Source organism: Salmo trutta, chromosome 16 (assembly GCF_901001165.1).
Source record: "Salmo trutta chromosome 16, fSalTru1.1, whole genome shotgun sequence".
NCBI classification, from domain to species: domain Eukaryota; kingdom Metazoa; phylum Chordata; class Actinopteri; order Salmoniformes; family Salmonidae; genus Salmo; species Salmo trutta.
The window spans coordinates 51,122,374-51,137,608 of record NC_042972.1 but is presented as its reverse complement, the minus strand read 5'-3'; the positions used below and the strand labels follow the sequence as shown (position 1 = coordinate 51,137,608).

The following is a 15,235-nucleotide window of genomic DNA, read 5'->3' as shown; positions in this document are numbered from 1 at the left end:
CTCTTTCACAAAAGCCCACATTTACAAACAGGGTCAACTAAGAACTGATACAAATTATATTTATACATTTTTGTGTATGGCAGCTTTGCATTCATCGTAAATCACATTTCATAAGAGGCGTTCACTGAGAGACTGCCAACACTTATGACAACATAATTTTGTGGAAGAAACACACAATTCTTCTGGTAAGAGATTACAAAGTGTCAAACACTTCAAGGCCCTAAGTGAAAGGTCAAACAAACTAACAACTGAACTGACAACTATGACAGACATTTGGATTTGGTAACATACAGACTATGTACTCACATTTTCACTACCTGGGAAAGTGACCAAATAACAATGGAAACTTAAAATGGTGTCCTGTTGGGACTTTTATTTAGACTTTCATCCCAACTTCCTGTGGGCACAATGAAATTACATGACTTTGAGTCACCATGGCAACAGTGTGAATCCCTCATAGCCACCCAGACCGGAAGTCCTCAAGGTTTTCTTCCCAATCAGAAGTCAATAAGGCCGCCAATGTTTCTTTGTCTCAAAGATGTTTATCTTTGTCTTTCCGTCATCATGAAGTTTCTTTTGCCTCTTGGAAGGTTACATTATTTTTATTTTTTTTACAGACGCACAAAAATAAGTGGGTTGAGTTACAAATGGGACACAGTAAAGACAGAGTTCATATATCATAGTTGCCCTGCCTGCTTCACCCATTGTAAAACATCAACCCCTCTCACATCCCAACGTCTCCGACCAGTCCAATAGGGCAGAGGAGCGAGGAGACACTAACGGAGGTCACTCTACAACTGTCTCCCAGTCCTCTCTCAGAAACAAACCTGGGTGTCCCTCACTCCCCTAAATCTAACCTCAACCTTCACAAATCTGCAGTCTTTTCCTGGCCATCCTTTCAGTGAGAAGACTCATGGGTAAGTGCAAGTCTGTCTCTTCCCCGTCCGTCCATGTTTCTCTGTTGGAGATAAAGCATCAACAACCACCTGGCCAATCAGAGCCTTTCCCCCACTCAGGGGTTGGTAATTGGTTAGTGAGCGAGAGGGATTGGACGAGAGCGTTATGGTAGGGTTGATGTAGGAAAGGGGATGATGGGGCCAGGTTTAGATGCTGATAGACTGCAGGACTCTCCTCTCAGCATCGTTGAGGTGGCCAGAGAACATGCTGTAGCACGGAGACTGGGCAAACTGGGTCAGGAAATCTGTCAGGTAGGCCTAAAAACACAAGAACGTTTATTTAAAAAGTGAAGGTAAGACATCAAAATACAACCCAAAATGTCACAGACCATTGAAATCGGTTCAATTTAACTTGATCAATCTCCTCAAGGACAAATAAAAAAGCACAACCACATTTGCCCTAACTAGTCATGTTTGTGTAAACTAAATCTAAAATTAACAGATTAGCATTACCTGGAGGTCTATCTGATATATGGGGTCCTTCAAGGCATCTGGATCCTCCTCATCATCCTCCTCATAGTAGTTTTCATCTGAAAAAAATGAAGAAAAAAACCCAACAATTTGATACCTGTGAAACATGGCAGATAGAGATCCAAAACCAAAATATCTGCCTGCCTATTGCACTGATTGAATAGACATCTGGAAGAGCCTGAGAGGGAAGTTCACCATATTTGTTGGAAGCGATGAGGTCAGAGAGAAGCTGCCCGGCCAGCCCTTCATCCTGCTCCTCATTCTCCTCCTCTTCCTCCTCCTCTTCCTCTTCCTCCTCCTCCCACATTCCTACTGAATCTGCAATAACAAAACACTTTGGGATTAGCTACAATGGGGCCCAATTGATTTCATAATACTAAAAAACACACAGTTATCAGAGACCACATTTTCAACAGACAACACCAAGGTCATACGATTAAGAGACAGGAGGGTATTTTCCAGCCAAATAAAGACATGAGTCTGACACAGCTTTCAAAACTGCATTCAACTCTAGGTAAGGCAATAAATACACTGAACAAAAATATATTAAAAACGCAACAATTTCAAAGATTTTACTGAGTAAGGAAATCAGTCAAATTAAATAAATTCCCATGGAATTCTGGGAATACAGATATTAATGTTGGTCATAGATAAGTAGGGGTGTGGATCAGAAAACCAGTCAGTATCTGGTGTGGCCACCATTTGCCTCATGCAGCGTGACATCTCCTTCACATAGAGTTGATCAGGCTGTTGATTGTGGCCTGTGGAATGTTGTCCCACTGGTCTTCAATGACTGTGCGAAGTTTCTGGATATTTGCAGGAACTGGAACATGCTGTCGTACACGTTCGATCCAGAGTTTGCCCAACATGTCTGGTGAATATGCATTTTTTGCTTTCAGGAATTGGTGTACAGATCCTTGCAACATGGGGCCGTGCATTATCATGCTGAAATATGAGGTGATGGCAGCGGATGAATGGCACAACATTGGGCCTCAGGATCTTGTCACGGTATCTCTGCGCATTCAAATTGCCATCGATAAAATGCAATTGTGATCGTTGTCCGTAGGCTTATGCCTGCCTATACCATAACCCCACCGCCACCATGGGGCACTCTGTTCACAACGTTGACATCAGCAAACAGCTCGTCCACACGACGCCATACATGCCGTCTGTCATCTGCCCAGTACAGTTCAAAACGGGATTCATCTGTAAAGTGCACACTTCTCCAGTGTGCCAGTGGCCATCGAAGGTGAGCATTTCACCACTTAAGTCGGTTACTACGCCAAACTGCAGTCAGGTCAAGACCCTGGTGAGGACGACGAGCACACAGATGAGCTTCCCTGAGACGGTTTCTGACAGTTTGTGCAGAAATTCTTCAGTTGTGTAAACCCACAGTTTCATCAGCTGTCCGGGTGGCTGGTCTCAGACGATCCTGCAAGTGAAGAAGCCGGATGTGGAGATCCTGTGCTGGCATGGTTACACGTGGTCTGCGGTTGTGAGGCCAGTTGGACGTACTGGCAAATTCCCCAAAACAACATTGGAGGCGTCTCTAAAGGTAGAGAAATTAACATTCAATTCTCTGGCAACAGCTCTGGCAGACATTCCTGCAGTCAGCATGCCAATTGCACGCTCCCTCAAAACCTGAGAGATATGTGGCATTGTGTGACAAAACGGCACATTTTAGAGCGGCCTTTTTATTTCCCCACAGCACAAGGTGCACCTGCGTAATGATCATGCCGTTTAAAATCAGCTTCTTGGTGTGCCACAACTGTCAGGTGGATGGATTACCTTGGCAAATGAGAAATGCTCCCTAACAGGGATGTAAACAAATTTGTGCACAACATTTGAGAGAAATACGCTTTTTGTGCGTATGGAACATTTCCGGGATCTTTTATTTCAGCTCATGAAACACGGTACCAACACTTTATATGTTACGTTTATATTTCTGTTCAGTGTAAATCGTTTTGTAATTTGTCTGAACTATCCCCTCAATGCCAAAGAGAGAAATTGACATGCGTGGCTGTTACATAGCTGTAGCGGATCACCTGGACTCCAGTCTGCTGCGGCAGCTCTGGTTGCGTTGGCCTCCACCACTGATGACAGCTCATTGACTATCAACTTGAAGACCTTCACTAGCAACGGAACGTTGGTCCACTTCTCTGGATCTGGAGAAAGTGAGACCGAGACCTTATAGCAACACTAAGACGTGCATACCATCAAAGTGTAGTCCACCAACAAAAACATTAACAATGAAAGCAAATACATTCCTTTTCCTACACTAGGCCAGAGAATGGGGGAAGAGGGTGCTTATATGGATCATTCATTCATAAAGGCCACACAATTTTCTTGGGCAAATGTATAGCATTTTTTTGTTTATTCTCTTATATTTCAACTAAATGCTTAGATAAACAGCTGATGACAAAGTGGATATCTGTATTGGTCTTACTCTTGGCAGATTTCGAGCGTGTGCGGATGCCCTCGTCAGGGCCGAAGAGCTCCTCACCCTTGACAACGATGTCCTGGAGACGCTTGTCGTTTGTGTTGAGGCCGTGCTGCAGCAGCTTACACAGGGCTACCGTACTAAAACAGGGACGACACAGGAGAAGGGGAAACACAAACGTCATAAACAAACAAAATAATGAATAGATTCTTAGCGCTTAAAGGTTCAAATCCCTAGTAATAAAGGTGGAAAGGGGAGTACAGAGAGGAACACACATTTGCTTCAACGGGTGGACAACAGTCATATTGTACTTTATCATCCATCTCGGGGAGAGTGGATGCTCCAGGGTCGACTCTAAACCCTCACCTGACTTTGCCCTCATACTGTCCGTAGAAGAGGTGCTGTCGGCTCATCCACTCGGCCATGACAAACTCCAGGGCCGGTTTCCCTGTGGGGCCCGGCAGACTGCACAGGAACTCCAACAAAGGCTCCAGCTGAGAGTGGACCAGGTGGGCAAACACCATGATCAGAGACTGAGGAGAGGAGGAGAGAGATGATCAGAGAAGTCAGATGTTAGCAGGGTCTATATGGGTGGCAAAAGAGCAATCATTGAATAACCATGATGCAAGGCGCTATACAACAGATAAAAATCAATTGAATACTGGAAGCTTGACATGTTGACACCTCAACATCCCAGAAACCACTGAATCCCACCGATGGATTTAGAGGGGTCAGTTCCAGAGAGTGAAAGACGGAGTGGTTTCGTTCTACCTGCATGACACTGAGTGTCTCGGCCTGCTGCATCTTGCTGAGGATGGCTCTGAGGATCTGGTCTAGCTGCTCTCCCAGCTCGGTGCTGGCGCGGGCGATCAGCGTAGACACCAGGCGGCCCACGAAGGCAGCAGTGAACTCTGATGTCCTAGGGTCAAGTAGCTGGCTGACCACCTGCATTACGTACCACAGACCACTGTGGCCCTCCGTGTCCCTCCACTGGCCCACCTGCTCCAGGGCCACCGACACATACGCCCGCAGACACTCACCACCGTTCTGAAGAGGACAGGGTTTGAGTTCATTTCCATGAATTGATATATACAGGAGGGAAATAAAATATAAAAAGGTGTACAGGTGTACAAAATAGAGATGGGATTAACATCTTTGGGCCCTTCTCAGTCTGTGTGTGTGTACCTGCATGGTGGTGTTGTCATCTGTGCGGAGGGTACATTGGGCCACCACAGGGAAGGCCTGGCAGACCAGCATCTCAGAGAGCGGGGGTTTGGTGTATCTGACCACTGTGGTCAAGATGTCTATGGCTGTCTGTCAGGGAGGATGGGGGGGAGCACAGGAGACAACTGTCAATATATGACTGACTGGGACCCTAAAAGTTGATAGTGAATAATAGGGATGTAACGATTCACAATAAATCAGACCCCAATTCAAAAGGTTTAAAGATACAAGTGTACTGGTCCATTGCCTGGCTACCCAGACTTCTTGCTCCAGCCAAACGCTACGCCATGCCACAGACATTAGTATCCTCTCTGCAATGAGTATGAATCAGAGTACCACCCCAACCAGTCACTCAATGCAAACACATTCGGGCCGTCTGATTGGTCCAGAAACCGATGGGTTGGGCCTGAGTCCGAACATACATCGGTAAAGCGGCGGTTAGAAAATGTGATCATCTGATTGGTTAGAGAATATCCAATCGCTGAGGACTTTGTCTTGTACAACGCCCCTTGTCACCAAAAACGACTTCAATGATGGCAGTCTCAGACTATGTATGTAGCGAACGACAGGCTAAATTGTGTGAGTCGTCAGGCTCAGTTGGTCCGTGGATAACAAACTGATCCAAAATGTAGCATACAAGTCAGAAAATCTATTCAAAAACGTAACCAAAGAAATGGCCGGAACACCACTACTATTTATTTTTTTACTTTCTTTCTACCTTCTGAAAATACCTTCAGTGTCCAACTACATGTAACTGTGTTGATAGTCATTGAGCTACTAGTCATTTTGGATGCCCAACAACCCCAGGCAATATCAGCAGCCTAGTCACACTGCGCACTCTGTCCAGCTTCGTGCACTGATCAAGGCAAGATAGGCGGCAATCAAATGCTAAAACGGCTTGCACGATATTAGGCTTTATTAGTTGAGAGACAACCGATGTAATTTCTAGGTTATTGTCGTCATCTACGTTGAAAATTGTGTTTTACCGGAATAAAAGTATAAAGCTACCTGAGACAACGCATCTGGCTATACCTGCTGAAAAGGACTTACAATATATTTTACTTTAAATTGTTCAGGAGTTTTGCTTTAAACTCGTTGAAATTTTTTTTTTGTTGCTTTAAACAATCAATGTATAAGGTCATTTTTAGATATACAGGGTAACGTTAACAATTTCATAGCAAGGACAGCAATCACGTTTGCAAGGCGCACTGCATGGCTGAAGCAAAAAGAGATACATCGAAAAAAACTTCCAAACAGTCAAAACCATTTGATTTTGTGCTATAGATTAGCTAATTAGTAAACGATAAATACGTGGCTATTAATCTGCAAAAATGACAAGTTCATTAGAGGGTAATGGTGATTTCAGAAACAGGTAATGACAACAACAAAACTGGCTACATTGCCCCCCACCACAAATCTCATCGTGGTAGTGAGGTGGTAGATGACTCCATTATGGCTCATCTCAGGCTCAGCCCAGGTGCCGATATAATACATACCCCATAGACATACACCGAGTATACCAAACATTAAGAACACCTGCTCTTTCCATGACAGAGTGACAATGTGAATGCTCTACAATGTAGAAAATAGTCAAAATAAAGAAGAACCCTTGAATGAGTAGGTGTCCAAACTTTTGACTGGTACATACACACACACACACACACCCCCCCCGTCCTAATATTTATATATTTATTAATTCCATTCTTTTACTCATAGGTGTGTGTATTGTTTGATATTACTGCACCGTCGGAGCTAGGAACAAGCATTTCACTACACCCACAGTAACAGCCGCTAAATAGGTGCATCCGACCAATAAAATTTGATTTAATATAAGTTTCAAATGGAAGGCAAACAGATCGCCATCGGTAGCACCATAGACTCCACTGATCAGCCAAAACAAGCTCAATAACTCAATGCGTGGACACACTCCTATCGAATATGCATTCACCTGGATAGTGAGTAGGCTTATGCAATCTTAAACTTACCCAGTTCATCAAATACAACGATTACCGTTATGCAGTTAGATTGTTTTTACCAAAGTGAAATATATTTTGGGATTTAAAAATGTATGCATTAATGCATACATGGCTGTCTCTGGGAAATGTTGTCACACAAAATGTCACATCTAATAATAGTGAATATCGGCCTTCCTTGACCCCCAAAAATTGGTATCGGCCCTAGAAAATCCATATCGGTTGTTCTCTTAGGAGTGCCAAGCAGAGCTGCATCGGGCCCCATTTTTACAGTCTTTTGTATGACTTAGCCAGGGATCGAACTCCCAACCTTCCAATCTCAGAGCGGACACTAACCACAAGGCTACGGAGTGGGTCTGACGCCTAATGCTGATGTAAAGTAAGGACTTCCACAAAGTGGACTTACTGCACACAGGCCGAAGGGGATCTTGTCAGGGGGGGCCTGCATAATGCTGACCAGGGTGGGGATGAGGCGCATCTGCATTGGTCCCTGGCAAGCCTCGATTTGGGCCAGCTCCTTAAAGATGTCCTGGGCCAGAGACGCCACCACTGAGTCTGGGGAGAGGACAGGAGAGTTAGATATGGTGGCCCAAGTTTTCATTCGAAAGGTTGGGATAGATGTAAGCCATATGGTAATACCGCAATCTGTCTATCGGACTCAACTATGAACTAAATGAGTGCCAACTGCCAAGGTTAGTTACCTACCGTTACTATACTTGAGGAAGATGGCGATGGTGAGGGGGCAGATCTTGTTCTCTGCGCTGGTGGTGAAGGCTGGGTCCACGGTGGAGACGATACACAGGGTCTCCATGACCAGGGTGAGAACCTCAGAGCTGAACTGGGCTGCCAGCTGCACCAGCCTGTCCACAACAGCAGGCAGGAACGGCTGCAGCACGTGGGTACTCTCTGACTGCTTCAGCTGGTCACAGTACCTGAGGAGAGCACAAATACATTTACCACCTGTGTACCAACACACTTACTGTGATGGTGTTGTGATTGTTTTTGTTGTAAGGCTAGTTGGGTGACAAACGAGAAGCATTTAGGCATCCATCTATGCCATCACTGCTTTTACCTGGTCTAGCTTATTGTTATTATGACTGGAGGGGAAAAAAAACCTCTAGCGTGCTCTATACAGCATGTCAGAACTATAGAGGTTTAAGCTTTCTTAAACTCCACTCAAAAACAATACTTTGGTATTTTTTCCCCCTATTAGTCCACTGTTGATACAGTCACTGGCCACAGCATCATGATGCAAGTGACACTACTTCTTGAAAGTCCAATATCTTGAAAACTTGACATGGAAAACATTTTGGGAATGTATCAATAGCGGAATGAAAAAAAAAAAATATATATACACACATATGCACACACATTTTATTATCGTTTTGATGGATTTTCCCTTTAAGTGTTGATCTCACTTACCCCCAGATGGCACGTACAGCTGAGATGCGGACCGAGGGGGGTTGGCTGTCGTGCAGGCCGCTGACGGTGACCTGGAGGAACTGCTGGATGAGCTCAGGGGTCATGGCTGCTGTGAAGCGGCTGGCTGCCCAAAGGGCACGGCCCAGCAGGAATGGAGAGGCCGCTGGGGGGGACGAGTTAAGGGACAGGTGGTTATTATTTCAATTTTAGTCATTTAGCTCTTATCCAGAGCGACTTAGTTAGCTAGGTAGGCACATACTGTACTGTGAGCCACGTTCAAACTCAAGAGTCCACGGCGACAGTGTACGCAGGTTATAGTTTCTCCCTTACACTTCATTGATATCTTGATCACTGTCAGAGAAGAACATGCAGTGCCTTCCTGAAAATACTCAGACCCCTTGACTTTTCCACAATGTTACATTACAGCCTTATACAATTTTAGTAAAAAAAAAAATTGAATCCTCGGCCATCTACACACAGTACCCCATAGTGACAAACAAAACAGGTTTAGAAAATGTAGAACATTAAGAAAAAAAAACAGAAATACCTTATTTACACAAGTATTCAGACCCTTTGCAATGAGACTCGAAATTCACCTCAGGTGCGTCCTGTTTCCTTTGACTATCCTTGAGATGTTTCTACAACTTGGAGTTCACCTGTGGTAAATTCAATTGATCGGATATGATTTGGAAAGGCACACAAGGTCCCACAGTTGAAACTGCATGTCAGAGCAAAAACCAAGCCATGAGGTCAAAGAAATTGTCCGTAGAGACAGGATCGTGTTGAGGCACAGATCTGGGGAAGGGTACCAAAATATTTCTGCAGCATTGAAGGCCCACAAGAACACAGTGGCCTCAATCATTCTTAAATGGACGAAGTTTAGAACCACCAAGAATCTTCCTAGAGCTGGCAGCCCAGCCAAACTGAGCAATCAGGGGAGAAGGGCCTTGGTCCGGGAGGTGACCAAGAACCCGATGCTCACTCTGACAGAGCTTTAGAGTTCCTTTGTGGAGATGGGAGAACCTTCCAGAAGATCGAGGTAAAGATGAATGGAGCAAAGTACAGAGCGATCCTTGATGAAAACCTGCTCCAGAGTGCTCAGGAACCCAGACAGAGCCAAAGGTTCACCTTCCAACAGGACAATGACCTTAAACACACAGTCAAGACAATGCAGGAGTGGCTTCGGGACACGTATCTGAATGTCCTTGAGTAGCGCAGCCAGAGCCTGGACTTGAACTCGATCGAACATCTCTGGACAGCCCTGAAAATAGCTGTTCAGCAACGCTCCCCATCCAACCTGACAGAGCTTGAGAAGAATTGGACAAACTCCCCAAATACATATGTGCCAATCTTGTAGCGTCATACCCAAGAAGACTCGATGCTGTAATCGCTGCCAAAGGTGCTTCAAAGTACTGAGTAAAGGGTCTGATTACCTATGTAAAAAGTGATATTTAAGTTATTATTATTTTTTAAATTAGCAAAAATTGATAACCTGTTTTTGCTTTGTCATTATGGGGTATTGTATGTAGATGAATGAGGGGGAAAAAAACTATTTAAACCAATTTTAGAATCTAACAAAATGTTGAAAAAGTAAAGGGGTCTGAAAACTTCCCGAAGGCACTGTAACCAAACACTGCTGCCCAGGAGCTGAGCAAGAGATCCCAGACTGACTAACCTGTGAGTTTGAGATCAGCCAGGATGACGTTAGCCAGGAAGCCGTGCATATCAAACTGAACACGGCCGTTCTTCACGTTCTCTGTGATGATGGTCTTCACTGAGCCCAGAGCTAACAAACATGCCTCATGGACCTTCCACCTGCAGGACAGGATAACACAGGGGTGAGGAAAGAGCAGACCTAGAGTCTGACTGTATGGTGATTGTTTAGCTATGGTGTGCATCTCAATAGTCAAGTGGTCTCCTCCTCGTCTCCTTTCCTCAGTCTGCACTGACATAAAATACCTGGACAGATGAAAGCAAATTCCTGAAAGGCATCCATTTCGCTTTCACCTAGCCTGTGTTTTCAGGTCAGTGCATGGGACGAACAGGAGACAAGAAGAGGAAGCCACTAATGACTTCTGAGAGACAACCGCTGTCTATCGTCATGCAGCCGGTGCGTGTGGTCCTCACCAGTGTTCGTTGCCACTGTTCCTGGCCTGCTCTGCTTCCTGCAGGTGTCTTGTCGCTGCAGCCGCCAACGCTTCCGCACTCTCGTTCTGGAACTCTGTCGCCACAGCCTGTTGGAAGAGGAGGACGGTTGAATTGAGAATTATTTTTTTTTTAAAGTCTTGTGACGTCTCCAAGAAGGTCACATTGACCAGATCCTACAGATGGAATCTGTCTGCGTGTGGGAGTATTCTTTCACAAGGGGTTAAAACAGAGAGCCACAGACAGGAGTGCACCCTATGGGGAATAAGGTATCATTTCAGATTTGCCCCAAACTGTTAGTGTCCCACGTGAAGTTCTCACCAGCAGCAGGTCCTGGGCTGAGATCCTGACGGAGTAGGAGAAGGTGTCGTCATCCTCGTCCTCCACAAACTGCTGGGGGTTGGCCGTCCACACCTTGATCTACGGAGAAATTACAACGGATGAAGAACACATACACGATACCAACCGATGTCTTTTGTAGAGGTTGTTTGTACCTGATCCTCAGTGATCTGCATGTAGACAATGATGTAGTAGATCAGCTCAGGCAGAGCCCTCTTCACTGTGCTCTTGAACTTGCTGTTCTCCAGCAACGTGTGGATGAACTCAAAGATACTAAACACCAGGTTCTCAAAGCCCAGAACCTCACCTGGGAGAAAAACGCACACAAATAAATACCTCGAATCTCAACCAAGACGACTTATGTCTAGATCAGCCCGTGTCACGTAGATTGATTTCATTTATTCGACAATGGAAAAAAAGTACATATACAGCCAGTAAAGATATGAATAGGATAAGGACGTACTCACCGTCAGAGTCAATGGGGTCGTCTACCTCCTCTGTGTAGTTGACTTCAGTTCTGACATAAGTGCACACACGGTTAAGGAAACCCCCATTCTCGGGACATCGACCATTCTCTACAGCTAGGTGGGCTCACTAGCTACCATTTAAAAAAAGGGCAGAGAGGAGCCCAGAGTGGAGCCCAGAGCTCATTATTGACAGATGTGAACCAAAGGGAACGAAGACAACGAGCTACAATAAGATGAAAGAGCAGAGGACATAGTTGCATTGTGAAGGATATAAAGCAGCGCTCTCTGTCAGGGTGTTCCAGACGATGGGCAGGATCTGCTGCATGGACAAAACCATGGGTTTGGGGAAGTTCTTTACTAGAGCAGTCACAGCCTGGGGAGGAGGTAAAAAGGTGGAGAGAAGGATGGATCAGGACAACTGATAAGATTTGGCCTCCGGATCCCAAAACTACAACAACATCTGGCTGTTTAAATCCATGGGAGTACAAATCCTTCCGTGGTCATCTTCTCACCTTGAGGACCTCCATCTTGAGGCCACTGTCTGAGGAGGGTCCATCAGGCATCTGCAGGGCCTGAATGAACGCCTCAGTGAACTGCTGCACTACGGGGAAGATCAGGGCCTTGGCCGCACCCTTCTCCAGCTCCTCTATTGCACAGATAAGATACGCACAGGTGGTGAAGATCTCCACGGCTCTGGAGCGGGTACGGATGCTGTAGATCTCCATCATGGTGAAGATCTTGTACATCTCAGGCAGAATTACTGGGGCCACCAGAGGCATCTGAGTATCTGTCACCTCACGGGTAAACTCTTTGAGAAAAGGCCAGAGGGATGAAGTGAACACACGGAGCAAATACAAAACGGAGCACAAGAAGAGGTCAATTTGGAATTGGGGGTGTGTGTGTGTCCTTACCTGTGAGGACCCTCATGGCCCCGTGCACGGCGCTGACGTCACCGCTGACCAACATGTCCATGAGAAGGGTGAAGAGCTGAGGCCAGGCTTCGGGCCAGTCCCAGTGGGCGATGGCCGACACAGCGTAGGCCACGCTGGACCGCACCTTACTGATGGCCTCCCTGAGGCCCTCAGGCAAAAGCTCCCTGATGGCTGCCTTGGCCTGGAGAGAGAGAGAGAGAGAAGGGGGGTAATTTAGGCATCATTAGCTGTTTATTAAATCCTCCTCAAGGTTTTGAAATAGCTAGCCATTGACAATGATCCATTTCAACTAGGCGAGTTGAAAGAATGACATGGCGCTCTGCTTACCCGGTCTGTGGTCTCTGGGGGCCTGAACTTCTCAGACAGGGAACACCAGTGGGTCTCCACATACTGCTTCAGGATGACTGAGGCCAACTGAACACATACAGTATAATGAATTAATTGAATGATAGATATAGCAGTGTGAAGGAGATGCTGAGAAGTAGTCACACACCATATAACAGCAATTTTTCTGCTAACTAACCTGACGAATGGCCAGAGCTCCCTGAGGATCCACAGTTAGCTCTGAAAGGTGAACTCCAAACTCTACAACACAAATTGAGTAACATCAACACAGTGGACAGATCATCAGGCATACAGACACTCTTGGAAGCACACTAGCCATGTCATGGGGGGCGGGGGGCATGCATGCATGGAACGCAGGGACAAAATGTCCAAAACGTTCATATGATTTGACTCATGACCAACTCATCGACAATTCTAAGCACCTTTGAACATTTACAACAAGCACTGGAGAACACTTCCAAAGGGTTTTACGCTCGTCAGTCGGACTCATCCCCTCTTCCCTGCGACGTGCCACCGCTCTGTCCCCAGCTTTAACTGAGTGACATCAGAGTCCAGGAGACAATGTTCCATACATAGAGCAGCTCCCTCAGAGAGGCCTGCTGGGCCCATTCTTGCTGCTGTGACACTGCAGTGGATCCTGACAGACAGCCTGCACAATCAGCCTTTTTAGCCGTGTCAGAGAGGAACGCCACAGACAAAGGCACTGTACACACTGTCCCTATATTCACCCCCCACTCTATTTTGGATTAATGGCAAACTGGTTTAGGGTAACTACTGTGCTATATAGCTAAATAAGCATATGGTAGCTATTCATTCAACACGCATAGGATAGTAGGGGAAGGGCGTTTGCAGTATTGAGATGAAACACATGTTTTTCCGGGGGGGGGGGGGGGGGGTATAAAAACATGAGAAAAAAAAGCATCGTCGTCAGTTTTCAAAGGCTGGAATCCGCAAGGCAGAATACTGAGGAATCATATTCGCGGGAAAACTTTCCAGATCGAATGGTTACAATAGCGACCCTAAAACGATTTCACAGCCTTGATAATCGATTCATCCTATCACCTGTCACCCTTCTAGAATTCCAAGTGGAAAGCAGGGCTCTGGGCTCGAAATAAGATCTCACGAATGTAAATGGCTAGCTAGCTATCAAGATTTACCTGCTGCTTATAGTTAGTCCACCTAGCTAACTATTAGTTGCACGTATTAGTTAACTGCCTGCAATTAAAATGGCAAGTTAAAATAGATTCTCCCTGGTTGAATTGATCCGCCATCATGTGTGTGGATGCTAGTTACAACACAGAGTGGAATCAAATTGCTGCTAAATTAGCTAGCAATCAAGAATGCTGGAGGCAGGCAGGCAGACACACACACACACACACACAGAGAGAGAGCTAACTAACTTGTTAGCCGCTAACTTATGTAGCTAGTTGGGAATAAGCTAACTATATTCATTTGCGCCACTTGCTAGCCAATTGGAGAGAACCGAACCTCTTATATTGTTTTATCATAACAAGCCAACATGACAGTATTTGTTTTGTCTGCTGTACAGTAGCTAGCATTTATCTTTCCGTACAGACCCATCATATGCATGCAATTTAGCCATCATGTCATTTCACTCTCTTGACATCAGCTGGTCTAGCAATGCTAGAGTCCATGCTTATTAACTTACCCTCTGTCACTTCCAACACTTTTATTTGCTCCTCGGCGGCTGCTCGCACTTCTTGAACCGGGGACAGGATAGCCGTTAACGTATCAATCAGGGCTTCTTTAAGCCCTTGTTGAACCGGTCCGGCAGAGGCCGACCGAGGACCCGCCGCACTCATGCCTGCCATGTTTTCACCCGCAAAGCCTGGAAGCCTGGGCAGCCCGCTACAGCGGTCGTCACTAGTTAACACAGACACCAAGTCATCAACCCCGCATCTTAAAATCAGATTTTTTTTTAACATAAACACACTGCCTTATAACTACATTAACACCCCAAAGCTATTTTTGTTTTTATGATATAGCCAATTTTGACTTTGTAATAGTGGCTGTGTCTATTGGAAACACGCCGGTCTTAATTTAAATGTAGGGTTAGGCATGATGTTACCAATGCGGTTAGGTTTAAAATCAGATTTTAATTAGATACATTTTAGAAAGGGGCGGGGTTTAGTCATAATTATGACATAGTGGCTGTGTTAACTAGTGACGACCAGTGGGCGGGACTTCGAAATAACTTTTTTTTCCTTCCAAGATGATGCTTAGGCTTGTGATTAGCTCCATCTTTTGGCTAGGATGTAATACAACCAACAGTAAAAAGTAAATCGGGTGTCCACTGCCTTCAAAATAATTGTTGTTCCCGAGGAACTTTGGTCTTAACTTGAGAAAGTCAACGTTAGGCAAAATAGCCAGACTGAGTATCATGAAGATTGTTGTATAATGAAGACACACTTACCCCCAGACACATGATGACCCTATAGTGACTATTGTGATTGTGCCATATGTTTAGCTTTCACTCAATTGAACCTGCTTCTTTACACAT

The 15,235-nt window shown here is 45.4% G+C and overlaps 1 protein-coding gene across 1 annotated transcript; it reads right to left on the bottom strand.

Annotated features, from left to right (window-relative positions):
* Positions 1-45: 45 nt before the first annotated feature.
* Positions 46-14,842, bottom strand: LOC115150979 (importin-9). The gene is made up of 22 exons (XM_029694860.1): positions 14,384-14,842; positions 12,893-12,954; positions 12,697-12,783; positions 12,349-12,550; positions 11,950-12,245; positions 11,710-11,810; positions 11,438-11,496; positions 11,126-11,277; positions 10,953-11,051; positions 10,614-10,720; positions 10,162-10,301; positions 8,487-8,649; positions 7,770-7,996; positions 7,471-7,619; positions 5,053-5,181; positions 4,639-4,914; positions 4,234-4,400; positions 3,874-4,007; positions 3,473-3,592; positions 1,623-1,745; positions 1,410-1,486; positions 46-1,214 (listed from the first exon to the last, which is right to left on the bottom strand). The coding sequence occupies exons 1-22, from the start codon at positions 14,658-14,660 to the stop codon at positions 1,104-1,106; spliced, it is 3,258 nt and encodes a 1,085-aa protein (XP_029550720.1). The 5' UTR covers positions 14,661-14,842; the 3' UTR covers positions 46-1,103.
* Between the last annotated feature and the right edge of the window lie 393 nt (positions 14,843-15,235).